General features: G+C 40.7%; 1 protein-coding gene across 7 annotated transcripts in view; it reads right to left on the bottom strand.

Annotated features, from left to right (window-relative positions):
* Positions 1 to 974: 974 nt before the first annotated feature.
* Positions 975 to 27,408, bottom strand: part of kmt2cb (lysine (K)-specific methyltransferase 2Cb) — a 101,887-nt gene continuing 75,453 nt past the window's right edge. For 4 of the 7 annotated variants that reach the window (XM_084411168.1, XM_084411165.1, XM_084411169.1 and 1 more), the window contains 25 exons: positions 24,433 to 26,292; positions 23,993 to 24,309; positions 22,216 to 23,888; positions 21,255 to 21,366; positions 21,073 to 21,139; positions 20,777 to 20,840; positions 20,332 to 20,564; positions 17,668 to 19,227; positions 17,393 to 17,584; positions 16,037 to 16,204; positions 15,723 to 15,864; positions 15,246 to 15,387; positions 13,397 to 13,575; positions 13,141 to 13,277; positions 12,537 to 12,747; positions 11,938 to 12,077; positions 11,519 to 11,620; positions 10,232 to 11,375; positions 9,326 to 9,462; positions 9,082 to 9,212; positions 7,513 to 7,684; positions 6,069 to 6,185; positions 5,893 to 5,966; positions 5,591 to 5,699; positions 975 to 1,120 (listed from right to left, as the gene is read on the bottom strand). In XM_084411168.1, coding sequence (XP_084267294.1) covers positions 1,028 to 1,120; positions 5,591 to 5,699; positions 5,893 to 5,966; positions 6,069 to 6,185; positions 7,513 to 7,684; positions 9,082 to 9,212; positions 9,326 to 9,462; positions 10,232 to 11,375; positions 11,519 to 11,620; positions 11,938 to 12,077; positions 12,537 to 12,747; positions 13,141 to 13,277; positions 13,397 to 13,575; positions 15,246 to 15,387; positions 15,723 to 15,864; positions 16,037 to 16,204; positions 17,393 to 17,584; positions 17,668 to 19,227; positions 20,332 to 20,564; positions 20,777 to 20,840; positions 21,073 to 21,139; positions 21,255 to 21,366; positions 22,216 to 23,888; positions 23,993 to 24,309; positions 24,433 to 26,292 — 9,276 coding nt within the window. In that variant the 3' untranslated portion in view covers positions 975 to 1,027. The remainder of the gene's footprint in view (positions 1,121 to 5,590; positions 5,700 to 5,892; positions 5,967 to 6,068; positions 6,186 to 7,512; positions 7,685 to 9,081; positions 9,213 to 9,325; positions 9,463 to 10,231; positions 11,376 to 11,518; positions 11,621 to 11,937; positions 12,078 to 12,536; positions 12,748 to 13,140; positions 13,278 to 13,396; positions 13,576 to 15,245; positions 15,388 to 15,722; positions 15,865 to 16,036; positions 16,205 to 17,392; positions 17,585 to 17,667; positions 19,228 to 20,331; positions 20,565 to 20,776; positions 20,841 to 21,072; positions 21,140 to 21,254; positions 21,367 to 22,215; positions 23,889 to 23,992; positions 24,310 to 24,432; positions 26,293 to 27,408) is intronic. The other 3 variants (XM_084411170.1, XM_084411167.1, XM_084411171.1) reach the window with 1 other exon arrangement.

The following is a 27,408-nucleotide window of genomic DNA, read 5'->3' as shown; positions in this document are numbered from 1 at the left end:
CAACAAAATGGTCAGCAATAATGAATAAACCACAAAGTCACTACAAATACCACATCCTAAGCACAGAGAAAATACTTTTCTTGTGAAATCACCTTTGTAATTCTGTACAGTTTCGTAATTACACGTGTACACGTGGTATCGTGATGTGTCTTTGTTAAATAATTCCGGAAAGAAAAGAAAAAGAAAAACAAAAGAAAAACAAAACAGAACAAGCACATCTAAAATATCTGAATATCGATATGAATAAGGTAGTGAATAAGGTCGTATTTGGTCAATCATTCTGATATTTCTCTATATTTACACGGTATTTACAGATGTAACAGAATCTCAAACTGCGTGCAAGAATCGCAGTCGGGCATCCTTTTTATCGGCATAAAACCGCTTTTAAAAATAGGCCCATTCATTCACTCACACAGTAATAAATACAAAACACCTTTATTTTCTTACACTAAACAATGAGAGATATCTAGGATAAAACTGACTCATGGAATCAAGTATTTTTGAGTTTTTTTCGTGAGTTCGTTTTCTATTTCTTTTTTTTTTTTCGTTTTCTTTTTTTTTAGTGCAACATGTTTTTCCCTTTGCGGAAGTCAATTCCGTACATTCTCCATTCAGTGATGTTCTACATTGATTTCTACGGTACAGATCACGTCATACAGATGGGCCTGCCCTCTCCATCGACCTATAAGGCATACCCGGCACAGTGCTCTCGCTCATTCTCCGTCCTCATTCGCTGGTGAAATCTGCCCCATGTGACGCACACGCATTCGAGCTGGCAAACAAACACTCACACACACACACACACACACACACAGACTCATGGCACATGCACAGAAACGGAACCTTTTCCTTTCAAGTCAAGAAAATGATACGAATGGCTCTCACACAATGCTGTATTCCAGCGTTGTGTTTTCCTCTTAGATTTGCACGTTTTAAAAATGATCGCCCGCTAAAACAACTTCCAGGATTGGCTGTTTCCTTTTTTTTATTTTATGTCTCCTCTGGTAAATTGGCACCTCAGAGTTGTTCAGTTTATCCACTTGCGGCAGTTGGCGGCTCCACAGTGACATGGGATCTTGCTCTGATCTTCAACCGGGGTGAGCTTGTAATCATAGCAGAGCTGCAACGAAATCATTCAAAGGTGGTTCAAATCTCAAATCATAAGCTCTCAGGATAGTACTTATGAGAACAGACAGTCTAAAAATCACATGATCGAGAAGAGCATTATAACCGGGCACAAAGTCCAGAGCACTTTTAAAGGGTCGTTTCAGGGGTCTGAATGAACAGTCACTGTAAAATATAAAGGTATGCACCAAAATTTTGTCCGGTGCGGATGTTTAACAGTGTTGTTTAAGTTCACCTCTAGGGTCTAAGGTGTTTTTGGGGCCCTTGGGATGTTTTGACATGCCCTGACATTTGTGCTTTTTTCAGTTATTTATAAACATGATAATGGCAAAGGTGTAAATTCACTCTATATAGCACAAACAGGGCTACCATAATATGTGAGCAACATGAATGTAGATGTTTTGTATTTTTAAGAGAATAATGTTTATGCGTGGTTATTGGAAAAAATAAAAATGAAAGTTGCTGAAATAAGACCACAAAACTCATACTAAATATGTGTCAATAAGACTTTTGACTAATGGATGTTGTCGCTTCGAGTTCTGGCTTCAAAATTATGTGAAAATAGTCTTGCTTTATCGTTCACATAAACCAATACATTGATTTAAATTGTGTAAAACAGGTTTTGCTTGGAAAGCCAATATGCGAGGGGGGCGTAAAGGGGGAGTAGTTTACACCTGAGAATACAATGTCCCACCCACTCTGCATAATGAGCCATTCATTCAGGTGTGACACTGACTGAACCACAATGCAAGGACAAAAGATATATTTAGAAGAAGACTTATATTGACCATTTAAGATTTTGCTTACATCTATCTTGTAAATATGTTTTGCTATTTTATTAAAAAGGTTACAATTACAACAATTACAATTTCAACAATATTTCAAGTGTACTCTTTCTTTGTAAAAAAATGATTATAGGCCTACATTTTATCATATGTATTCATTAGTTTGAATATAGCCAACATTGGAACAGCTAACATCTTAGTTGATGACTTTATTTTTGACAAAAATAGTATTTTATATATATATATATATATATATATATATATATATATATATATATATATATATATATATATATATATATATATATAAAACATATGAGCAGAAATTGCTAAACAAAAGCTTATTTGATGTGGCAGTATATTCTACAGTAAAAACTGTATGTTAATTTGCAGTTTAATACGTTGCTTATACAAATAGCCTACATTTTATTTCAACATATTTCAGTCGATTTTTACTCATCTCAGTATAGCAATACAGTTTGCTAAAACATCATCATTCATTCACACACAGAAAGCGATTTAAATTTAAACGGTCTTTTTGCGAGCTGTGGTAAACAGGGGGTTAACAGTGAAACAAAATTGACATCAAACAACCTCAATCCTTCCTCCAAAACATGTTTTTTTTCTTACCCTGATTTACTATGGTAAGCCTTTTATAAGTGTTTATATTTCTGTCAGGATGGTTTTCGTGGGAAATTTGTCACTCGCCCGTTCATCGGCTCATCACATCTGTAAATAGAGAGCAGTTTCTCCGGCTACTTTGACGTGTGTTTGGTGTTGGAGTGGTATAGGTTAGACTAGTTGTCACAACGAGCGAGAAATGTTGACATGGAGCCAGGGTGGGAATTATACCGCGGCCACGCGGCCATGGCCGCCGTTGCCCTACACTTTGGCCTTCATGCCCCGTGAAAAAAAAATCATCGTACGGCCACAGTGGCCTGTGTGCCCTGGCCCTGTCCAAGTTCCACCCAAGTAGTCTCTGAACTTCAATTAGTTTGTGGATTTGCGCAGGTGCAGTGTCATAATCACATCGATGATCTCACGCATCAAAACAGCAGTGCAAGAAGCATGTAACGTCAGCACCAACAGAAGAACGACACTCTGTTGTCGAAACTGGTGCATAGATATATACACTAGATTTCGCCTTGGCTACGGAATTCGTTCATGAACTGCCGTAGCCAAGGCGAAATCTATATGTCTATCTATGCACCAGTCTGCGCACACGTCACACAGCAGGAAGCGCGGGCGCCCTCAGATCACTTGGACGTCGCTGTTACAAGAGGTAAAAACGATATAAATACTGTTCGTTTTCTCACACAAACCGCTCGTTTCGTGTCTTAGGCCATCAATGTGTACTTACGATGGGGAATTGTTTAATTTGGACGATGGGGAATTGTTTTAATTTGGACTCTGTGGATGGCTGCTCTTTGAGGTGGTGACCATAGACCTGCATTATATGACTGACAGACAAGAACGGTTTGACCTAAAAATATCAAAATCTATTTGCTAGTAGATAAGTGCCCTTTTCAGAAAAGGGCCCTATGCAAGGTTCCAGAGGTAACGGCGTCGGCGCACTGAAGCGTTTTTTTTTTTTTTTTTTATAGTTCAAAGTTATTATAAGATTTAATGTTTTTTATTACCTTGACAAACTATAACTTACATCATTAAAAAGATATAAGACTCACGTTTCAGTATTTGAACACTATTGTATTCTGAGAAATTTATATTGACAGTTATGTCTTAATTTGTGTCAGGAGTTATGAAATGCAAAAATGAGTCGATACCTTTAATATGAATTATGCGCGTCAGACGCTTCCATTCATAAAAAAACTCCTGTGCTGTCGTCATGAAAGCGATTCACAAAACAACGTCCCTCACGGCTTTTAGCTCAAAAGTGATTTGGAGAAATATTGATATATTCTCAGTTTACATCAGATTTCTATTGACAGGAATAATATTTTATTGAATTTATAGCCAAATGCGTCGATGTAATCATTATGAGCGCTGTATACTGATGTGCTGTGTTTTCAATTCATACCAGCAGCCTGAGGGCGCTCTACTGAACATTATAGTCCATATTTGAAACACATGAAGAAGAGCGTTCGACAATGCAGGAAATTATTAATTTATTGGCATTTGTGTTGTTTCTGAATGCTTTTATTGGCATTTGTGTTGTTTCTGAATGCTTTTATTAGCATTTATGTTGTTTCTATTGTTGTGTGAGGGTGTATACCTTCTGGATGTAATGGCGCTCTCTCTCTCTCTCTCATTAAATTTTTTTTTTTTTTTTATTAAAAAAAGTCATAATCCATGTCTTATTCCAAATTAGGATGTTATGGTATCAATCTGAATGGGAAAACCATCGAATTGTACGATGGCCTTTGTGCCCTGTCATATGGCCTTGGTGCCCCTAAAAAAAAAAAAAAGGTGGAGGCCAAATGGCCTTGCCCCTAAAATTACATAATTCCCACCCTGCATGGAGCACGATAAATTTTCAACCTCTGGGGATTCACCCGTTTTAAACAAACGCCAAACAGAGGAGAGTCTGCTGGCAAAAAGAGAACGCGACAGAGCTCGTAATAAAACAAGAATCAACATTGGCTTGGCTTTTTGGAGATGGCGAGAACTGAGGGATTTGAAATGTTGTAAAAGCGACATAGAGATCTGTTTGATGCGTTGACGTAATTTCCACTGAAACAGGAAGCTAAGGCGGGAAATATTGAATGGCTCCTCCCCCTTTTCAAATAGCCAATAGCGTTTAGTTTACCTCAGACTGCAAGTCGTACTTGACAGCACCATGGAAGTGAATCCGAGCGCTGATTATTCGTTGGATTCAATAGTAGAGGTGTGAATAAATTCTAGCCATTTCATTCTTAACCAACGTACAGTTGGAAAACGGAATAAAACCGAACACACATCTCCAACTCATTTTGTTCTGTGACGTGTCAATGGTCGTTTTGGCCTGGTGGTATTTATAGCATAGGGGGCGGGACAATTTAGATTCTAGAGAGCATTTGATTGGACAGAAGATGTGATGAGAAGCTGAAGTCGCAGTGATGTCATAAAATTTGTGATCCATTTTAGCGCAAGTGAGAGACTGTACGGTTTGAATGCTTATATCTACTAATGCGAATTTTGTCATTGTTTTGGAACACACCAGCTTATTCATAACCTTAAGTCTAACATATTCATATTAAAAGCTAAAAAAATTACATTTTGATTGCAGGGGGCAATCAGTTAGAACTGGCCAAAAGTTCCCTATCAGTCAGTCAAGTTCGACGTTACGTCAGAACTGAACTGACGAATTGGAATCCCAATTCATCAGTTCAGTTCTGACGAAAGAGGGTTACATTAGTAACCTAGACGTCACATAGTGTACCTTTAAGTGAGCGTCAGATGACGGTAAAGGAAATCCAAATGTCAAATAGTGTAAATGAGCATGAACAATTAAATATCCAATATCGGCCGATACACGTTAATTAAAAAATCTATAATATCAGCCGATAACCGATTTGGTACCCCTAAAAAGTATGCCAGATTGCAATGGTCTGCTGCATCCTTCACAGTCTACCAGAACTGCCCTGCAAGATTGTGCTGTGCATTGCAACGCTATTTTTTGGGCATGTTTGTTCCGTTTATTTAGGTGCATGAAAATAAATGACACACTTGTACAGTCTTACCTCTTCTCCTCTCTCAATCCTGCGTGCGGCACTGATGATAATCTTGTAGCCCCGCTCAAACGTCACAACCTCAGCCACACAATTTGGAGAGCATGAATGATTGATGTATCTAAGGGAAACATCCAGTTAAAATGAATTATAACTTCATTTCTTTTTGCGTCCAATTCACAGGTGTTCTGAATTGTGCAAAATGTGACAGGAAAAATGACAGTAATATGTCAGGTTTGAAATTGCCCATAATGCCTCATCAAGTAATGCACGCATCTGAAAGCCGATATGACACGTCAAGTTCATTTTTGTACCTTGCAGGGCTTCCAGAGTGGGTTGCGTCAATAACTCGGTCGCTGCCGATGCGGAACATGTACGCTGGGCGGTTCTGTGGGAGAAATCCACACAGATTTAGACAAACGCATTTAGACAGCATGTCAAGGTAACATTATTCCCAGCACTATTCCCTCATTGGTTGAGCGAGCTTTACCTTAGCCTTGTACAGCAGCTCTTTCCTCATGGCCACCTCAGTGCGCAGAATATCCCCCATGTATTCAATCACCATGGTCTGCTTCTCAATGTCACGTGCTGCAAACAGCCCAAGACCCTGCAGACACAAGACGCATTAGACATGCATCCTCACCCAAGGCTACAGATCACTCTCTCACGCACGCACAGTCGCACACACACTGGGGATGTTCCATAGACGTCTATTGTTTTTATATACAGCTAGTTACAAATACTATAATTGAACCCTAACTGAAAACTGCATTTTTGCAATTTACGTAATTTTTATACTGTTTTTTTTACACATGAGGACATCCCCAAAATAAGGTTTTGTCAGGTTTAGCTCACTTCTGAGTATGAGTATTTATCCACAAAGTAAACACATTTACTTACTCAAGCTATTCCATGCATGTTTACTTGGGACATTCAGTACACTTGTATTGGTTTTGAACAGCTAATTATCAATACTATAAACCTAACCCAAACCCACACCCTAAAAGAAAACGTTCTTCTGCATTTTTAGATTTAATATATGAAGAGTTCAGATGCAAAAGCCTCTAAGTGCCATCTGAAATTTTCTTCTAGAATGATAATTTTTAAAGCTTGTATATTTAAGTTCAGTAATTTCACTTAAATGACAATTAATAGGTAATTTGCAATGCCATTTAAGTGAAATTATTGAACTTAAATATACGCGCTTGATAAAAATGATCATTCTAGAAGAAAATTTCAGATGGCACTTAGAGGCTTTTGCATCTGAACTCTTCATATATAATCTATATAATTTTTTTATAAATAGAAAAGGGAGGTTTTGTCAAGTTTAGGTCATTTCTGGATACAATTTGTTTCCCTGAAAATTATTGTCCCTGTTTTCTCAATTAATAATTGAATAAATAAATTCAGCAGTGATATTATAAATATAAATATTTATAAATAGACACAATTATTAAAAGGTCATTTAAAACCATTAAGCTTTTTTTTTGCATTATGGCATTATTTTTTAGGACTAGTAAGCTCATTTCCTGCATTATTGTCATTAATGTAATGCAGGAAAATATTATTTACATTACTGGTAACACTTTACAAAAAGGTTTCATTAGTTTCATTAGTTAAAAAACTTGGCAGGAAACTAGAAGAGACACTGGATCAGCTGTGGCTCTTTTAGATGACCACACAACCGTGCCAGAGGGAGGAATGCCAATAACACAAGCTTAAAAGAGACATTTTTCATTAAGATGCTCTTAGAGGAACAACAGAAACTGTAGTCACTCAAGGCACACTGTGTATTTTAAGGCTTCCTCGAGTTCAATCCAGCGAGGTCCATCTGAATCCCTTTAAAACTTTGCATTTTCAAAGGATCAGATGAGCCTGGCAATTTCAGCCAGCTTTTTGCAAATATGCATCAGATGGTCAGTGAACGGACTCACCTGGATGCGGGAGTGTGCCAGATACACGTTTGTCTTCCAGTCGCTGGTCAGCCGGCGGTACTGAGATGACTTAGAGTGCACAAAGTGTTTGCTGTGAGATGATCCACTCTCCGGCATTGTGGAGTTCTGGATGCAGCGCGATGTTCTGGCCCACACGGAGAGGATCTTTAACCTGTGTGAGTATATGCGAGTTTGTCGCAGTGTATAAGAGAACATGGCAGAAACGAGAAAGAAAACAATATTTCATTAATACTGCTCTTCCAACAAACGCAAAATGTAAAGGTGCGGTCACATTTAAAGGGTTAGTTCACCCATAAATGAAAATTCTGTCAGTAATTACTCACCCTCATGTCGTTCCAAACCCGTAAGACCTTCGTTCATCTTCGGAACACAAATTAAGATATCTTTGATGAAATCCAAGAGCTTTCTGACCCCCCAAATAGACTGCAATGTTATTACCAATTTCAAGGCCCAGAAAGGTAGTAAAGACATTGTTAAAATAGTCCATGTGACTACAGTGGTTCAAAGTAATGTTATGAAGCAACGAGAATACATTTTGTGTAGAAATTTTCATAAAGCTCTCGGATTTCATCAAAAATATTTTACTTTGTGTTCCGAAGATGAACGAAGGTCTTACGGGTTTGGAACAACTTGAGGTTGAGTATTTTTGGATGAACTATTTCATTTTTGGATGAACTAACCCTTTAAGCCCTGTGCATACTTCCAGTGACATGCAGCGACAAAATTAATTTCACTAGAGAACTGGCGATTTCCAGCGACACGAGCAACAGTGAACATTGGCGACAGCATGTAGCATGTGTGTCCAGCGATGCAACAAAGTTGATATGTTTATGCAACTGAGATATGGGACTTTCAGGAGCTACAACCAATAGGAGTGAAGTAAAAGTTGAGTGCTTGTGATCCGTCACTACATCCTATAGTGGAGTGTCACGGCAAGATGGAGAGGTTAAGTTGAGCAGTCAGCAACTTTCCTATAACTTATGATATGTCTCTGTGTACATACATGTATACTCAACATGCTGACTCAGAGTCTGAATGGTTTCTAGAACCCAGATAGACCGGTGCTTGCGCAACAGATAAATAGCTGCAATGGCAAAGAGCACTCATTGTTTCTCGATTAATCTTTAATATTAAGCATTTTATGTACTGATTCCATTTATATTTAGTTTTTTCCTTAGTGGGAATGCCCACTAGCATCCCCACCACCAGCCACTTTCGACATGAACAAAGATTTACTGTTGATTTGTGAAATTTCACAGGTGAAATCTAGTCATTCCAATAGGAATTTGTGCGAGTGGGAGTTTGGTGTGAACACGGAAAAACTGCCCGCGTGTAAATACACATAACGTAACAATTTTGCTCGTGTTAAAATTGGTCATGCAAATTCACCGCACTGACCAACAGAAATCTGCTCGGCTTGAAAGTGATTTCTGTGTGAGCTGTGCGTCACACATCTCTACGCATCTGGACAATGAACCTGTTCTTGAACGCAAAATTTCACCGAAATTTCGTTAATGTGACCACACCGTAATTTTTCACAATACTGACCTCTCATGATGGGGGAACGTCTGCAACTCAGAACGAGCGCTGCCAGATGGATTGATCGACAGTGGAAGCACCAACATGGGATTCCGTCCATAACGGAATCGATACCTTGAGCACGCCTCCACACCCGGCAGCTACAACAGTGACATTTCACAAAATGAGCGCATCGTAACAAACTGTACATAACTGGGCATTTCACTTTACAATATACAGTGAGTGATATTAAGGTTGTAATTATTGTAAATACCGATTCGGCGATGCGGGTAACTGCTGAGATGGTAAGCCCAAACAGGTCCTCTCCCTTCAGATAGACAGGGAAGAGTCTCAGCATGCCCGTCTCAGCCCTCCTCTCAGCCACGGGCCCAAGAACCTTGTCCCAGACTCCTAGAGCACATGGGTGAGAATGAGCACACAAGCGAATAAAAAACATCACACTGCTGTCTGTCAGGCAGTAGGACTGATGAGATTATTTTAAACTGGTTTTAAATGTGGTTTACACAATTAATCGCATTGAAATTTAAATTACGATATGGCATAGTGCAATTATTGAACCTCAAAAAGCTGCAACTGAAATTGTTTAAATAAATATGAGGTCCCTAGGCATATTGGGGCAGCTTTGTTTTGTCCTCTACTACACATTCAGAGCACATGTGGGGCTCATAATAGCGTTGTTTTTTTTTGTGTGGTCTCAGGGTGATTGGCAATATGTGCACAACAAAAAGACATCTGAGTCCACTTGTCAGTTCAGATACAATGTGAATGCTCAAAGAACTAGGTCCTTTTACACTAATTGAAAGCGCTTTGATTTGGTTCTTTTTAAGTGGACTTTGTATTGGCAGCAGATTGTGGGCAAAACATTACTTGGTTTGGAGACAAAAGGCATTGCTTGCAAGTTTGTCGTTTTTTTACATCCCTGCTGAACATGAAAGCTGCTGTTTCAATGGGATTTTAGGTCTTTTTATTCTTTTGGTTTTGCTATTTTAACTGTTGTTTTAGGTTGAATGTTTATCATTTCGAGTTTTTTTAAATCAAATGTAGGACTTTTGAAGATGTTATTTAAGAACTGCCCAAATACTGTAAGTCCATACAGTACCCGCGGGAACCCTGTCTGTTATTATATCAGTATATGTGATGGAGACTGTGGCAGCTGTACCTTTAGCAGTGGTGTCTGTTAGCACCAGATCCTCATAGCCCTGCTCAATCACACGGATGCTGAATTCGGGACGGCCCTCATGCTCTTCAACAGAGCAGACGTACCGGCAGCGCTTCTGACCGTGCCGCATGCTCCAGTAGAGACGGCTTGCCTCATAGCCTGGTGGATAGATGGCCGTAGACGAGTGGAAGGTGGACAGCAGGGCAGGTGGCAGCTGACCCATTGCATGGAAAAGCAAACTCCCCACACGGAAAGTATGTCCGCGCTCAGGCTGCTGCACGGCCGACGCTAACTGTCGCAGTTCATCGCGCTGTATGAAGACACGGCGGAACACAGAGAAGCAGCGCAGCTGATGTTCTAAGTGCAAGCCGGCTGCAGCGCCGGCTCCCCGTGGCCGGTGCTGGTGGCACAGCATCGTCTTATCCTTAAAAAACGTACAGCCAGCCTGCAGGGCGCAGGTGAAGTGGTAGATGTTGAGGCAACGCAACCGATGGCAGCCACTAGTGGCGCCTAAGCGCTGGCAAAACGCACAAACCACCGTTTGACCACGCTGACGCGCCAGTTCCACATTGATCAGGGCGCCGGATTGAGTCTCATAGACTTCAGAGGACCAAAGGGCACAGTTGAGGTGCACCCAGGTGTCCAAGTCCAAGTTGAGCAGCCTGGCGGGGCCATCCGTCATCCCATCGCCAATTTGTTGGCAAAAACAGCAGCGTCGCCAGTCACAGGTGGTTGAGCACGGCCGCAGAGATGAGTTGAGCTGCTGCAAGAACTCTTCAACTTCCGACTCTTGGGTGGTAACTTTTGGTACTGCAATGTGTATTGTCCATTTTCGCCAGCGCAGGCCTTTCCACCGTTTGCCATGATGCCACGGTTTGTCTTCCACATGACCCTCTGAATGCGGTTTCAGCTTAACCGTCACTTTAAGATGGCTTTCCGATATGCTTTCAGGTTTGGATTCTGTCTTGATCGCATGACCAGCTGGGTTAAAAACCGCATGAAGGTTCGGAGAAGGAGGGGATGGCTTGTGCTGGAGTTGGGCCAGGCAGTGGACATCCAGAGAGGACATGTTGTTGCTATACTGGTGCTGGACTTTAGAAGGACTCTGTTTCAAAGCACTTTCAGAAAGTAGAGCAACAGATGTCTGGAAATACAATACAGAAACATGAAACATATGTACGACATTCATCATGCGTAATCAAGAGGAATTCATCTATCTGTTAAATAAAATCAGCCATGCTCAGTCTCAAAGCTGTTTGCATATGGATTATGACTGAGAAAACAAACCTTGGTGTCGGTGTTCCCATTGGACTGAGTGGATGATGAGTGCAGAATGAGACAGCTATGACTGCAGAACACCAAACCCCCATCAGAACATAACTGGGACTCCTGGGAGAAATCAGAGGATGAGACGTTGTAATAATGTAACTTGCTTCACCTCTGAAACAACTTTCCTGCTGATGTCACCAAGGCCATTCATTCTATTGGTTAATGTTAACCAATAGCAAAATAACTATTTAGGCATTAGCATTAGTCTGGCCTCATTCTGACATAGAACGTCCACAATAATCCAATCAATTCCCAATCAATCAAATTAAGTCACACATTACATTTCACATGGAAATATGTCAAATTTTGTATAAAAAAAAGGGTTGCAAATGCCTTTTTGAATACATTAAGGGCAAACAAAAATCACATATTCCTACCTGTGCTTTGCCCTGCCCATCTTTGGTCATTTTCCTCACGCCATTGCCCAGGACTACCACTTTACATTGTTGACACCATTGTTGCCTCTGTCCTGGGCTGCCCTGTCCCTTCTTATACTGCTCTCTGCCACCAGCAACACCTGAAAGAGATCCACAGTTGTCAAAAAACAGAAAAAGTTCCTCCTACCAGCTCTGATTAGCGTAAAAACAGCAATTACACAACGATAATAGAGAGCAGTGTCTTTTCCCTGTAATGAATGAAATGTAATCTTGTACTGAGGCTTTTAATCTGATTCAGTACATTCATTAAGTGAGTATCTGACACAGATGAGCAGACTTCAATTGGATAGTTCAGGCCAAGATCACTACTGTGTTTAAGTAGCTTCCCCAATCGTTCACAAAATCAATAGTGATTTTCCGTCAGTAGCTGAGCCAGACACAGACATAATACTGCACATTTAGCAACTGATGGATAAACAATTAGATCCTGATCTAATTGTTAGATCACAGTCATTTTAGAATGATTTCTAAAAGATCATGTGACACTAAGAGGTAATTATGACATAAGACCAAAATATGGATAAGCAGGCATTCCTCACCTTTGTTATGGTTGTGCTGTAGCTGCAGGTGGTAAGGCGCTTGCCGTGTGGCCCGTGGTCCATTCGGCTCGTTAAGTGCAGAGGCTAGACGTTGTGCATCCACAGAGGTCTTGATGGCCCCCATAGAGCCTGGGCCACTGCTGACCTCATAGCTGCTGGGGATCTTCACACGGATCAGGTCAGCAATGGCTGCGACAACGTCAGTGATGTTCTGAAAGAGCATAAGGAAACCACACAGTGAGGAATGAGAGCAGTATAGATATGTGTTTGCTGATGCAAGCAACACTATTCTTAGTACACATACTTAAGAGTTGAGGCAGCAAGTTTTTTCAATGGCAAAAACAACTCTAGTTATCTAGTTATTTATACCATTTATACTCACTCCAATCCCACTGACTTATTGTTCTGTGAATTTCAATTATTTGTCAAATCTTGTGTCAAAGACACCCATCGTTCTGCGGTATGGAAATTGTTGTACTTGTTATTCCATGTTTGTTGTACAGTGTTGTTTTTTATGTACTGTTCTTGTGCTGTCTATCGAAACAAATTCTGCAGGTACCTCTGCAGAAACAGATTTCTCTGGTAAACCAATACTGTTTCTCACCTCAGCAGCAGCTGGCTTCAGTGTGATGGCAATGGACACCAGCCCAGTGTTGGAACCATTTTGCACCGATCCAAATGGAGAGCCGAAGAACACAGATGAAGGCTCCGTCTTGACCTCTCGTAACCTGACCTCTGAACCTTGAAAATAAGAGGAATAAATAAAAATGTCTTAATCAATCAAATCCACTGTGGGCACTCAGCAGCACCCAAAACATTTATAATGTAATTGTAGGCACAAAAGGGAATGAGCTAGTTACCTTTGCCCCTAAAGACAGGAAACATTGGAATTACTGGAGACAGGGCTGGAGATGGAGGTTCCTCCTTGACCAATGAGAGATCAGGATAGCGACTGATTTCCATGCCAACGACACTCTCTGGGGAAGAAGATGGGACAAAGCTGTCTGGGGTGTCTCTGTCTTCACAGTGCTCCTGTCCCCTGTGTGTACAAGAGAAATAGATTGGTTACATTTTAACTGAGAAACTGAAAATAGACTAATGTGCAGAAATTAGAAAATACATAATTCAAGATATTTGCGTGCAATGTTTATACACAATCGCATTTCAAAGTACTGTCCACCATTACCTTTATGCACTTTTGATAGCTTTGGAAAATGAAACTCCTTAAAAAAGTTTTCATCTGTGTTAAAACATTTGCTCTGCAATAAAGACCTGATCAAGGCCTTGATCAACCTTCAAGTGGATTTTGGTGTAATGATGATGATACAATTTTACTGATTATAACACTAAATGTATTATAGAGGGAAGTTAAAAGGACTGGGTAAAAGACAAGCCAAAAATAGAGAAATGTCAACTTTCAACACTGTCTTTAATAAAAGTAAAATAATTGTTTTAAATTCATTTAAAAGTAGAATAATTATCTATAAAATCATCCTAGAGGACAGAAAACGTCCCCTAACTGAGAAATCAACCCTAGGATTTGTTGTTTAGTTAGATAGGTTTAAATATGAGTTCTTTACACTATGGTTTAAAAGTTTTAAAATATGATAATGGGCATCTCAGGAACCGCACCCCAGTGGTTCAAGTCTTATCTCTCAGGTAGGTCCTTCAAAGTATCTTGGAGGGTGAGGTATCCAAGTCGCATCATCTAGCTACTGGGGTGCCTCAGGGCTCAGTGCTTGGACCACTTCTCTTCTCCATCTACATGATGTCACTAGCCATTCAGAAACATGGCTTTTCCTATCACTGCTATGGTGATGACACACAACCGTCCCTCTCATTGCGGCCAGAGGATCCGAGGGTAGCTGCTCGCATCTCTGCCTGCCTAACAGACATTTCTTGCTGGATGAAGGACCATCAACTTCAACTCAACCTTGCCAAGACAGAACTGCTTGTGGTTTGGACCAACCCAACACTTCATCACAACTTCTCCGTTCAGCTAAGCTCATCCACCACAACTCCTTCCAGGACAGCCAGGAGCCATGGAGTTGTGATTGATGATCAGCTAAGTTTCACAGACCACATTGCTAGAACTTCCTCGCCCTGCAGATTTGCCGTATACAACATTAGGAAGATCAGGCCCAAGCTCTTGTTCTAGTTCAGACTGGACTATTATAATGCTCTCTTGGCAGGCCTTCCAGCATGCACTGTCAAACCTCTGCAACTGATTCAGAATGCTGCAGCAAGAGTGGTCTTTAACGAGCTGAAGAGAGCACATGTCACGCCTCTCTTCATCAGTTTTCACTGGTTGCCAATAGCCGCTCGCATCAAATTCAAGGCACTGATGTTTGCCTACAGAACAACCACTGGCTCTGCACCTCTATACCTAAACTTAGGAGCTTACGTTCTGCAAGTGAACGGCACCTTGTGGTGCCATCCCAAAGAGGCACAAAATCACTTTCACAGCCCTTTACCTTTACTGTTCCAAGCTGGTGGAATGACCTGCCTAACTCAACCCGAGCTGCTGAGTCCTTAGCCATTTTCAAGAAACGGCTAAATATGCATCTTTTTCATTAATACTTGTCCCATTAATACTAACACTTTTTATTTCTATTCTATCTATTTTGTCTATTTGTTAAAAAAAAAAACTTGCTACATGCACTGTGCTAGACTAACTGTAATCCCAGTTATCGGTATCCGTGTACTTACCTGAGCTCTTCCTGGTTGTTATGAGGTGGGGTGGGAAGAGAGGCTGGCACATTCACAGTTTTGGGCCCCTGAGCCAGTGCTCGAGCCAGCAGCTCCTCCTCAGCCTTAAACTGCAGCGGTCGAGAAAGCAACCCTTTGGTGACTGTTGAAACAAACCCCCCCCAAAAAAAACAACCAGCGTCAATAGTGTATTTTTCTTAGCTCCCATTGTGCATTAGAAATATTATGTTTTGTGATCTAAATTTATCTTTGTTTTGGGCTCCTACTACAAACTGTTACGTTTCTAAATGGCAACGTTTTTTGGTAGACTCAATATTGACCAAAAACCGATAACCAGAAAAATATAAATATGTGATTAATGCTAAAAAAAGCATTGGCCAAACCTATTATCTCTAGTCAAGAGTAAACAGTTCATTGGCCTGTCCATATCTAGTCAGAATGATCATTATCAACATCAAATTCAAATTTGCCACTCACCATCATGTCCAACAATGACACCACCTTTGCTGACAAGCTCTTCTGTTGTGGCAAAGCCATTAAGTAACTTCTGCCGTGCCACTGGAGGAGGTGTCGGGGGCAGGGAGGCAGGAGGGGTGGGCGGGTTGCTAAGGTTATTCTGCTGTAGAGAGATACAAATATGAGTGACCATCTGCACATCTCATAAATGAAATCTAATAAGTGAAGTTTACTGCTGATATCAAGAGACTTGATGTAAGTAATAAAAGTGATCGCTTGATGCTTCAGCAGCAAATGTACAGTCATGGAGTATTTTATTAGCTGTTCTTAATTACCTTGTAAATCAGTTGGGAGTAATAGTCTGAGACACCGTCCAATGAGGCGCTTCCAAATGTGCCAGAGAGACGGCTCTCTCCATCCAGCTGTCCGCCCCCATAGGGCATGAAATGGGCAAAGTTCACCCCCACCAGAGGCTCCATTAGGGGCAAGAGAGAGAGCTGCTGCTGCAATGAAACAATGAGACAAAAAGAGCAACATATGGGAAATGGGAGATAAAGGTCATGTTTAAAAAAGCGTTAGAAGAGAGAAACCTGTGCTACTGAGGTCATATGTAAATGTAAAAAACCTGTCAGAAACCTGACAACTTCTTAAGTGATGAGCATTTATTATAATAAAAGATAAAATAAACTTAAAACATATTTTAAAATATTTGATCAAAAATAGTATTGTTTCTGTTAAGTGTATAGTTAGATCAGACAAAATAAGGGTGCTTTTTCAAGAGGACAGAAAGAAATATGTCAACAAGTATGTCAAGTATGTGCTCATCAAGGCTGTATTTATTCAATCAAAAATACAGTAAAAACAGCAAATGTGAAAGGTTTCTGTTTCAATATATTTTCAATAAACATTGCTCAATAAATATTTCTGATTATTATCAATGTTGAAAACAGCTTAAAATTTTTGTGGAAATATTTTTTTTCTTAACTCTTGATGAATATAAAGTTTAGGAGAACAGCATTTATTTGAAAAAGAACTCTTTTAAAACAGTTTAAATGTCTTTACTGTCATTTCTAAATATCATGTGTCCTGTTTAAATAAAAGTATTGATTCCTGTGTTTTTTGTTTTTTTTTTAATTCGTAACAATTGTTATATCTAAAAAAATACACATGCAAATGAACAAACAATTTAATTTTGATTGAGAAATCTTTATTTTCAAAAGTCAGGAGCCCCCCCCCCCCCCAATAAATATCTAGAAGAAGATTATTTTAGAATATAAAAATACCTTCGATAATAAGACTTTCAAGAACACACAATGTCTTTTTCAGCAAGGGCGCATTCAACTGAACAAGTGACAGTAAAGACATTTATAATGTTACAAAATACTTCCGTTTCAAAAAGATGATGTTCTTTTGAATTTACTATTCATCAAAGAAGTATATTTAAAAAATCATGGTTTCCACAAAATATATTAAGTAGCACAACTGTTTTCAACATTAATAATAATAAGAAAGTTGCTTAATATAATGATTTCTGAAGGATCACGTGACACTGAAGACTGGTAATGATCCTGATGAAAATCAGCCATCACATTGCTAAAAATACTAAATGATAACCAGTATAAAATTAGTCAAAAAAGTGGAAGTAAATACGACTCAACTAGACTGAAAAGATAAAGGATTTTGCGTCTTACCTGTTTTAATTGGGTCATTACTGTCTCAGTCGAGGAATACACTGCTTGACTCTCATCCTCCTCTTTCTTCCTCTTTTTACAGCGGGGGGCGGGTCTGTCTCCGCTCTTGGGTGCCCTCTTGTTCCTCTGTTTCTTCTTGTCCTCTGGAAGTAATGGTCCAGGGAAATCAGGGTGGTTTGAATCTGAGAATGTCTGTGGGGAAGGGAAAATAACACAGTCATGTGTTTGCATGTTTCATGTTTTAAAATGAAAATTAAGCATCCTCAATCACTCACCCCAGTGCTATCCATTGAGCACTGTCGCAGAAATGCTTTGCTGTCCGTGGATCCCTCTTCCTCTGACCTCAGACTGTCTTCAGACCTCTGGTGAGGTGGAGTCCTCTTATTCTTTAGGAGGTGTTTGAGGAGTTCATTACCAGCTTCTCCTTTCAAGCTGTTGGCTGGACTTTGATTCGCATGATGAAGCATCATTCCTTCCCTCTCTCCTTCTACCTTGACCATGCCTATTCCTATTTCCATTTCCATTCCCCTATGTCCATGACAGTCACTCGCCTCCACTTTCTCCAATTTGATGTTGGAGAGGATCCTGTCATGCATCTCCTGATGGCTCATGGTCATCTCTGGCCCTCCACCACAGCTGCCTTCAGAGAGCTGGCGCTCCAGCTCAGAGTGTGGCTGGCTGCTCATGGAGCCTGGTGTAGACGATCCAGGTTGGGACATCTCGCAGAACTCATGGTCGCCGAAGACCATTGGGTTCCTTGTCGGTGTGGATGACGTATCTGACACGCAGGGTGTTAATGGGGCTGTCAGGTCAGAGTGAGGTGTAGAAGGAGCTCTCAGTGACTCACAATCATCGTCTTTCTTCTTCTTGCGGTTCCTTTTCTTCTTACCCTTCTCCTCCGGGATGATGTTGGAGTACAGCTGGATAAGAGATGGACCGGGAACTGGAAAGTTTGGAGGCAAGGGCGTGGGTCCATCCATTGGAAATGGATGCCCTTGAGCTGCATTTTGAGGCATCATATTTGGCCCAGGGTATCGCTGAGGTCTAGCTTGTGCCTGGACAAAGTTAGGCCCATGGGGTGCTAAGTTCTCAGAAACAAATCCCGGTCCCATTTCCTGAGGGAATGGACCGTTACCCATCATTGGTCTGGAAGGTCCTCCAATGAACCCTGGTTGCATGCCTTGTTGCTGTGGAAATGGTGGCCCTTGCATCTGCTGCTGCATTCTGGGTGGCTGCATGAAGTCCTGCGGTAGGTCCTGGTTGTAAAAAGGCATCTGGGACAGGGCCCTCATGGTACCATCTTGGCAGTTAGGAACCTGCTGTTGCTCCATGCAGTGTTTCACACGCTGCCTTTCCACCTCCTTCATGAGCTGAACTCTTTGCCTCTCCTGCTGCTCCCGTAGTCTCTCCTTGCGCTCACGCTCCTGGAAACTTTCGCTAAATGGGTTGGTATCATCGAAATTCACGTGAGGAGACTCGCCACCTGCCTGCCCCTGACTGGGCCTAGCCACTGTCGGCTGTGGAGGCTGTGCCTGAACTACTTGAGTGGGCATTACTCCTGGCATTTGAGGTCCTCCACTAGGAACAGGTGCACCAGGGTGCCAGCCTGCTGTGTTGGACACATTAGCAGCATCTGGTTGGCCAGGATGAAGCTGAATCGGCATCATGGGACCCATCATAGATTGGTTCATGGGGGGCCCAACTGGCATCATGCCAGCATGAGGCTGCATTGGTGGCATTCCAGGCATCACTGGGGGCTGCATGCCACCCTGTTGCTGCTGTTTAACTCTGTACTCCTCTATCAGCTCTGCATGCTCCTTCTGCTGCTTGCGAATCTAGAAAAAGCAGAGAAAAATCTTTTTAAATTGGACTGAAACATTTACATGTATTTGTCCCATTCATTCCAAAATGTCCTTGAACTTACAAGAAAAATGTCACACAAAGTTTGAGGGAAATTTGAAAGAACTGGAATGGAAGATTTAAGAATATGTCCTTGTTTCAAGGATTCACCACAATATATCAGAAAGACAATGTATGATATAAAGTATTGTTGCTAGATAATGACATGACATCTAAACTAATATAATGTCAACAACTGTATATTAGAAATAATACTACTACTCTTCATTAGACATTAATTGTTAGTAAATGTAATAGTATTTCTTACATCAGAAATAGTTTTTCATAGAATATTACTTTTTCAAATTGTAAAGACCATAGCTGAACTTTAAATGATAAAAAATTTTTTGGAACATGTTCTGTCCTTGATTACTGCAAAAAAAAAACTTACTTTATTAAAATTCTTTATTTGACTATTACAAAGGGAAATAGTCATACAAATATTTAAGGATTCAAGGAATTTGTATTCACTTGTTAAAACATTCTGAAAAACTACTGAAGGGTGAGATGATTAAAGGCCTGTTCACACCAAGGACGATAACTATAACTATATCCATAACTATAAAGTTTTAATAATTGTTCTAATTCTATGATAATAGGGTAGTCCACACAACCACTATAACAATATTGACACACGTTGTAATCACTCCCAGAACATTTTTTTTTTTCATCTGATGAACGATAAAAACATTGAGAGCAAATCAGAATCCACCTTACTTTAAAAAGCTTGAACATTTAAATTGGCAGGTTAGCATGCATTAGCTAGGATGCTAATATATGTATCATTATAGTTGTCTTTATAGATATTGTTCTTGTTGTGAACGGGCCTTAAATCAAATGACAGAGTGAATAGTTCTCTATTAAAGGACAATCATGAAATGTATTTTAAATGTATTTTTCAATGCTTTTTGGGATTATCTTATGAACTGAAAAGTGTTTTAATAGGTTTAGTTTTCAGAAAGAGAGGCCAGAGACACCTTTAAACAAATCAGCTCATGAAGATAAAACCATGGATGACTGATATTATGTGTGTGCTTTACCTGTTCCAGCTGTTTTTGCACAACCCCCTGCTGCTCTGTCACATGTTTCAGCTGCTCTGCGTCTTCTTCAGGAAACTCCCGTCCTGCTTTCTTGGCAGTTCTCTGCTTGGCTGACAGGGCCTTTTTTGACTTTCTGTGGGCCCCAATCTGCTCCTCCAAATATTTCTGCTGCATCTGAAGCAGCTGCTGGGTTTCCCTGAGCCAGTCCTCATACTGAACCTTCTGTGTGTCATCTTAATGGGGGAAAGGTTGAAATTATTAATTACTGGTTTAAAGAGTACATTTTTGTGATTAAAGGTAAAATTACATTTAAATATGTTCAGTAAATGCTTAATCTGGAATTACATTACACATTATACATATTCATATTCAGAATGTTTGCCCTGTAACTGGAGGATAAACTATATGGACCCTATAATGATATCAATAATTATAAAAAACTTACGGGCAAATCCTGTTCCAAAATTTGGGGGATTGGGTAGTGCCATTTGAGGAGCAAGTTTGCCATCCTAAATGTGAGATTTAAGACAAAATTACACAATCATTATGGACTTGATCTGCACACCTTTTATGCATTGATTAAGGAAGAAATTATGAGAAATGCATTGAAACTACAGCTGAGAATATTACACTCTTATGTGTTTCTAAAGAAAAAGAAAATTAGCCAAAATCTTTAATAAGCAAACACGAAAGGGGTGGAGGATGTGTAGACCAGACATTCTAATCTGCAAAGAGTCTCACCTGTCCAGCCAACTGCATCGGAGATACAACTTCATCAGGGCCAGGTAGCGCCTGCCCTGTCTGGACACTATTTGGGATTTTGTGAAAAGAGGAATAATGGATGAGCCATTAGTGCACATGCACAAACACACTGAAATAAATCTAATAATATTTCAGTTAAACAAACAAGACTATTAACTCACTTGTTTACGACCATTGAAGTCATTCCCATGTTGTTCTGAACCATCATTTTATTGATTCCTTTCAATGCAACCATCTTTGCCTTCATTATGGGGTCAGTGATAGCATCGAAATCTGAATAAATCATTGAAAAAAGTATGCACATTTATGTAAATTATAGTCACAGGTATATAGCCAAAATATGTTTCTTACAAAATATACAATTATTTAGCTTGGGATAAAACCATACAGAATGCATTTTAAATTATTATTTTGGGTTATATAGAAGTAAAACTCTATTGACTGCATCTGTAGCATGCTACTAATTATCACCGACAATAATTTTAGACCTCAGTTTGTAAAAACAGGAATCGGGGCAATCCCATAGACTTTAATTATAAGTGCATTTCTGTTAATAAGCTTGTTTAAAAAAAATAAAAAAAATAAAACTGTAAAAAACATGTAAATGTATAAAAACGAGTTCAAATTATTTTCTGTGGAAATGCACAACAGGATGCTGCCGGAATATTCCTTTAATTACATAACTTAGTTTTGTTTTCTTTTCTTTAAGAAATTTGATTTTATAAGGTTTATGATGTAAATCACAAAAATGCATTTGACAGTAAACATCAGGACTAGAAAATTGTGCTGGAATAACACTGAACACTGTACTTTGTGTTATTTTAGTTACATATATGTAATGACATGAAAAATGCTATTTACTCAAATGCCATTTACTCAAAAATTACAAATGTAATTACCAACAGACCGAATTTCCAGGCAAGCAGCAGTTCAAAACTGAATTTAGCAGTTTGTAAGCAAGTAGTTCTATGTGTACACTGAAACAGTCAAATGTTGTACAATGAGTTTCTTATCTTTTCAGTTTTTGACCAGCTGTTTACTACATGTAAAACAGAGAAAGGCCTAACCTTGAGGCATCAAGGAAGAACAAAAGTACATCGTTTTATATTATCTAAACCTTACCTATGTTGGGGAAGAATGAGTCACTGGAACGTTGTCTTATCATCGCTTGCATTTGCTTCTGCTGTTGTTGCTCCTGTCTTTCCTGATCCAGGAGATCTTGGAGAAGAAGTGGCTGCTCCTCCAGAAGCAGTGGTCTGTTCAGAAGACCTTGCTGTGACAGCATTGCCTGTTGTGTAAGAATACTGTGTTGTTCCCCTGAGAGTACAGCATCTTTTTGATCCATACCGAAAATATGGCTTTGTTGCTGTTCCTGAATGGAGCCCGGGACTTCTAATTCACTTTCGCCATGAGAAGACACCAACGATTGGCCAATACTGAGGCCAGAATCCATCCCCTGCACTGAGAAATTTCCTTGCCCCAGCATAGAACTACTGAGTGACATTGTAGCTTCCTGATTTGGAGGGTTGCTTTGTGCTGCTGACTGACCACAGTGTTCCTGCTTTAGTGATTCACCTTCTGGTTGTACATTGACCAGCATACTTGAAAGCACTGGAGTAGCATCAGGGTGAATTCCAGTCTTTGAAACCTGTAAACTGGCATCAATATCACTTTCAAAGCCCGCTTGATTAATGGCAGCACTATCATTTATCTGCTTATTACAAGAAGTGTTTTGGGACAAGCAATCTTTAATTCCATTTTTGCTATCCTCTGTTTTCAGAGAAACCAACACTTGATCCTGAGGAACGTCTTTACTGATGTGACCTTGAGACTGGGCAGTTTTGTCCACCACTTCGCCACTTGTAGAACATGATGATGAGGATGCGTCATCAAAACTTTCAGTCTTTTTCTCAGCTTTGGTCTTTTGGACATCAGACGTCTCAGGGTGGTCTTCCATAGGATCACTGAGATCCAGGTCCTCACTAAGATCTAAATCAGCATCAGCATAAGCAATAATATCAAATTTACCGGATGTTAAGAAGTCATCTAGATGCAGGTCATTTGTTTCAAGATCCAAGTCCTTTCCATCGTCTGGGTCAAGATTTAGGTTCTCTAAATCGGCATCAACAAGGTCCTTCACCTCAACATCTTCAAGGTCCTTCACAGCAGATTCATCAGTATCAATTTTCTCCTCAGGTACTTCATTTGAGGATAAAGGGACCTCATCATTTTGTACAGCAGATGTAGCAATATTTGTGAGTAAGGGAGCGCTGAGAGTCTCATTGGAAGCAGGTTGGCTAATAGACCTTGTCAGGGGGATTTGTGGATGTCCAGCTCTCAGCGGAATGTTGGCCTGCTGTAAATTCCCCAAGCTCAGAGATGCCTGCATCTGTGTAACAGCTACCTGAGACTGATTCATTGTTGTGTTCATTGTCTTTGGAACCTGATTGAAGGGGAATCCCATTTCTTGGCCCACCAAGAAACCTGGGGGTCGTTGGTGTGAGGGCGATTCCATTCGATTTCCCTGCATAACAGGTGGTCCAAAGGGAAGCCGCAGTCTGTTATCTGGTGCTCTGTGTCTCAGTTCTATGAAAGCCCCCATAATGTTATGCTGTTGCATGTGCATGCCACGAGGTGGCAAATGTGAGGTTACTAAAGGGCTGCCACCTATTGATTTTCCCAAGTCCATAGACATGGATCTTCTCATCTGTGGATGCGCTTCAATTATTGAGTCCTGCATCTGATGAGGTCTTGGAGCTCCCATAGGACCTTGTACACTAGAAGTGAGGGGCATCCTAAAATCAACAAAAGAAGATTACCATTTTTGCATTTTTGAACAAATGTAGTCCCTTCATTAATGCAAAGTGCTACAAGTTTAGTAGTATGCAAATTCACCCACCTTGGCCCAAGCTGCCTTATATTTGAGTCGGCATCCCCAGGAAACTGTGGTCTAGGAAAGTGGCCTTCAGGGAAATGCCCCTGCTGATCCCCTGGGTATGGCCCATGAAATCTCTGAGGGGCTCTTACAGCTCCTGGACCAGGATATGGTGGTGGTGGGCGATTAAAAATGTCATTCTGCTGGCCTGTAGACTCCTGACTCCAGTGTTGAGGGGTTCCTGGAGGCATGGACAGTAGATGATCCTGTACACCCTTGTCTTGACGTATGGCACTTTTCTGCTGTTGCTGTTTGAGGATTAGCTCTCGAATACGCTGGCGCTGTGAACAAATTAATGGGATGTGTTAATTGGTGTTGTACAAATTATACATTGTAACTGATATAATGCACCTCATTGGAAATAAAACCATCTTAAATAGAGTAGCAATAAAATAAAACAACACCTGTCTGAGTCTTTCTTCTGCTTCAGCAAGTGGTACTGTTTGAACTCCGGTGTTGGGCTGCCCCATGGTGTGGGAACTGATACTCTGTACTAATCCTTGTTGCTCCTTATTTTCTCCACACTGAGAATGGGGAATTATGGCGGCTTGCTCAAAGGGGTCATGGATGGGAGTCTGATTAGGTTGACTGGATTGCTGCTGAGATCTGGTATCATCTGTCATACCTAGATGTTTGAGGGTCTGAGGTCCATGTTTTGTTGGACTGGCAAATGTGTCTTGCATCAGCACTTGAGGAGAGAATGGATCTTGATTGGACATGGGCCCAGGTCCCAATCCCTGTCCGACACCTCCAGGGTGAGGTGTTTGTGTTAGATGTGCACATGAATCATTAGGCAATAGCTGGGACCTTCCCATTGACTGTGCATGATGATCGGGCCCTACCAAGCGTGGCAGTACAGGAGATTGACTAAAAGGATCAGCAGTCCTTTGGTGACTTGGAGACTTGGGGAACCGGTCTGTCATTCCTGAGCGTGGGGTCCCAGGGGGTTGTGCATAAGGGTCCATTGACATAGGGGACATTATGGGGTTTAGAGTCTGCTGCTGAGAGGGTTGATTCATCATGACTGGATGGCGAGATGTAGGCTGCTGAGAGTAGGGTTCAGGGTCATGTGGTCTAGGTGTGCCTGGCATTCTGGCGTAGGGGTTAGAAAACGGAGATTGGGCAAAAGGGTCACTCGAAGGTCTTGGTGTAACAGGTTGTTGTCCATAGGGATCACACTGAGAATAGTCTGGTCGAGGAGTAGAGGGTGCTCGAGCATATGGATTACAGGAAGGCTGCCGTGCAATTGGTCCAGACTGAGGAAATGGGAGGGTTTGGGGCTGCCGTGAAACCCTCTGATTTGCATAGCCGTCACTTACTGCAGGACGTGGAGTGAGCGGAGGCTGTGCATAAGGATCATTATGTTGATTCTGAGAGAATCCCTCAGAGGAACGAGGGGGCATCATTGATCTTTCAAAAGGATCCCCACTTACTCTCCGTGCATGCATACCTGCATATTGTTCCTGAGCCTGAGGAGGTGGCATAGGGGTTTTAAAGACCTGGACGGACCCCGATTCATTGCTGCCTGGGATAGGAGTGAGTAAAGGACGAGCATAAGGGTCTGAGAGTATCATCCTGCCTTGAGGCATCCTCTGGTAGGCTTCCTTTCTCACAGACACTCTAGAGAAAGGATCATGGCCTGGGGAGCCAACAAGATGTCTTCCTTCCAAAGTTTGACTTGCTCTAGGAGGGCACATAGGCTTGAGAAAAGGATCTGTAGCTCCTGCTGGCCTTGGAGTGTCTGGGGGCTTGGCATAGGGATCATTACATATGGCTGTTGGAGAGCCAATTGGCTCCGAAAGACCCCTGGGAGATTTCCCTGATTCTGAGTTACGGCGTGGAGTTCCCTGACCAGTTGGTGGTGGTCTGGGTGTGCCTACCATTTTGGTGTAGGGATCCCAGGGTGAGGATGGTCTAGAGCCAGAGGAGCTTGGGGAGAACATCTGAGGGGATTGAGGCTGAGATCCCGAAGACGGGGGTGGAGGATGAGGGCGCAAAAATACATCATCAGGAGAACATGATGTAGGCGTGCCAGGCAGCTGTGACTTTGAAACCCCATTCTTTGAACTGAGCTGCTTGGGAGACATGTTCTCATTGTTAGAATGCACAGAGACAGGACTCTTCAGGCCACTGGAAGAGTCTTCCTCAGATTGGCTGATTGATGGGAGTTGTTGCTGCTGCTGTTGAAGTTGTTCATTCTTCACCTGCTCCAGTTTCTGTGTAGCTTCAATCTTAGCTTGCTGCTTACTTTTCTGTCTCATTTGCTGCAACAATAAGCGAAAATATATATATTCTAATGATTAAATAGTAAGAAAATGTACAATTTATGATTCATTTAAAATACACAATGCAGCACAGTAATAATACAAATCATGTAATAGTATTTAGTGAGAATTAATAAAGTATTTTAGAGTTAATAAAGTTTTTATTTTAGAGTTCAAAACAACTATATGAATGTAAGTAAATAATTAGGGCTGTGCCATTAATCGAAATTGATTTTCGATTTCAATTTTGGCTTTCAACGATTATGAAAACAAGATAATCGAGGTAAAGGATTATATATTATATGCGCTTTCGTTCCTCCCTAAGCCAAACTTCTTCAAATTATTCAAATCAGCCGAATAAGTGAGTGTTGTAATATGCAGTCTGCTGTTGCTATACTACGGGACGTATTTTAATGTAGTAATATACATATAATGTGTACAGCAGGGGTGCCCAATCCTGCTCCTGCCGATCGACTGTCCTGCACAGTTCATCTCCAACCCTAATCAAACACACCTGTCTTTAATTTTCAAGTGAACCCGAAGACCTTAATTGACTGCTACAGGTGTGTTTGATTAGGGTTGGAGATGAACTGTGCAGGACAGTCGATCGGCAGGAGCAGGATTGGGCACCCCTGGTGTACAGTGAAGACTATGCAGAGTTATTTTACATTTGATTATTCAGTTTCTGTTGTAGGCTATTACTTATCCGAATACAACTGTTAGTACATCTTCATGAAAAACTTAAAGCACTGTTTATTTAATTTGTATTTTTGTTCGGATGTATTTATTTGAACACTGTTATTTTGTTTGTAATTAGTTTCTTTGTTCTTATTGTATTACTGACAGTTTACTTGTCTTTTGTAACTGTTTTGAAGGCCTTTACTTAGCTACTGTATATTAGTTAACCTACTATTAGGTTTTGCTGAAGTAGCCTATCGAAAATTTAGAAATTTTACTGATTTACTAAAATTACTCATATCATGGAATAACTACTGATCATATCACCCACCAATAATTGTGTTAAATAATGGTGATTTCAATATTGACCATAATATTTGTGATTATGATTTTTGCCCCATAATTGAGCAGCCTATATTTTTTGTGTCATTTGATCAG

The sequence above is a fragment of the Rutilus rutilus genome (genome assembly GCF_951802725.1).
Source record: "Rutilus rutilus genome assembly, chromosome: 6".
In the NCBI taxonomy this organism is placed as follows: Eukaryota; Metazoa; Chordata; class Actinopteri; order Cypriniformes; family Leuciscidae; genus Rutilus; species Rutilus rutilus.
The sequence above is the reverse complement of the archived record's forward strand: the minus strand, read 5'-3'. Positions and strand labels throughout refer to the sequence as shown.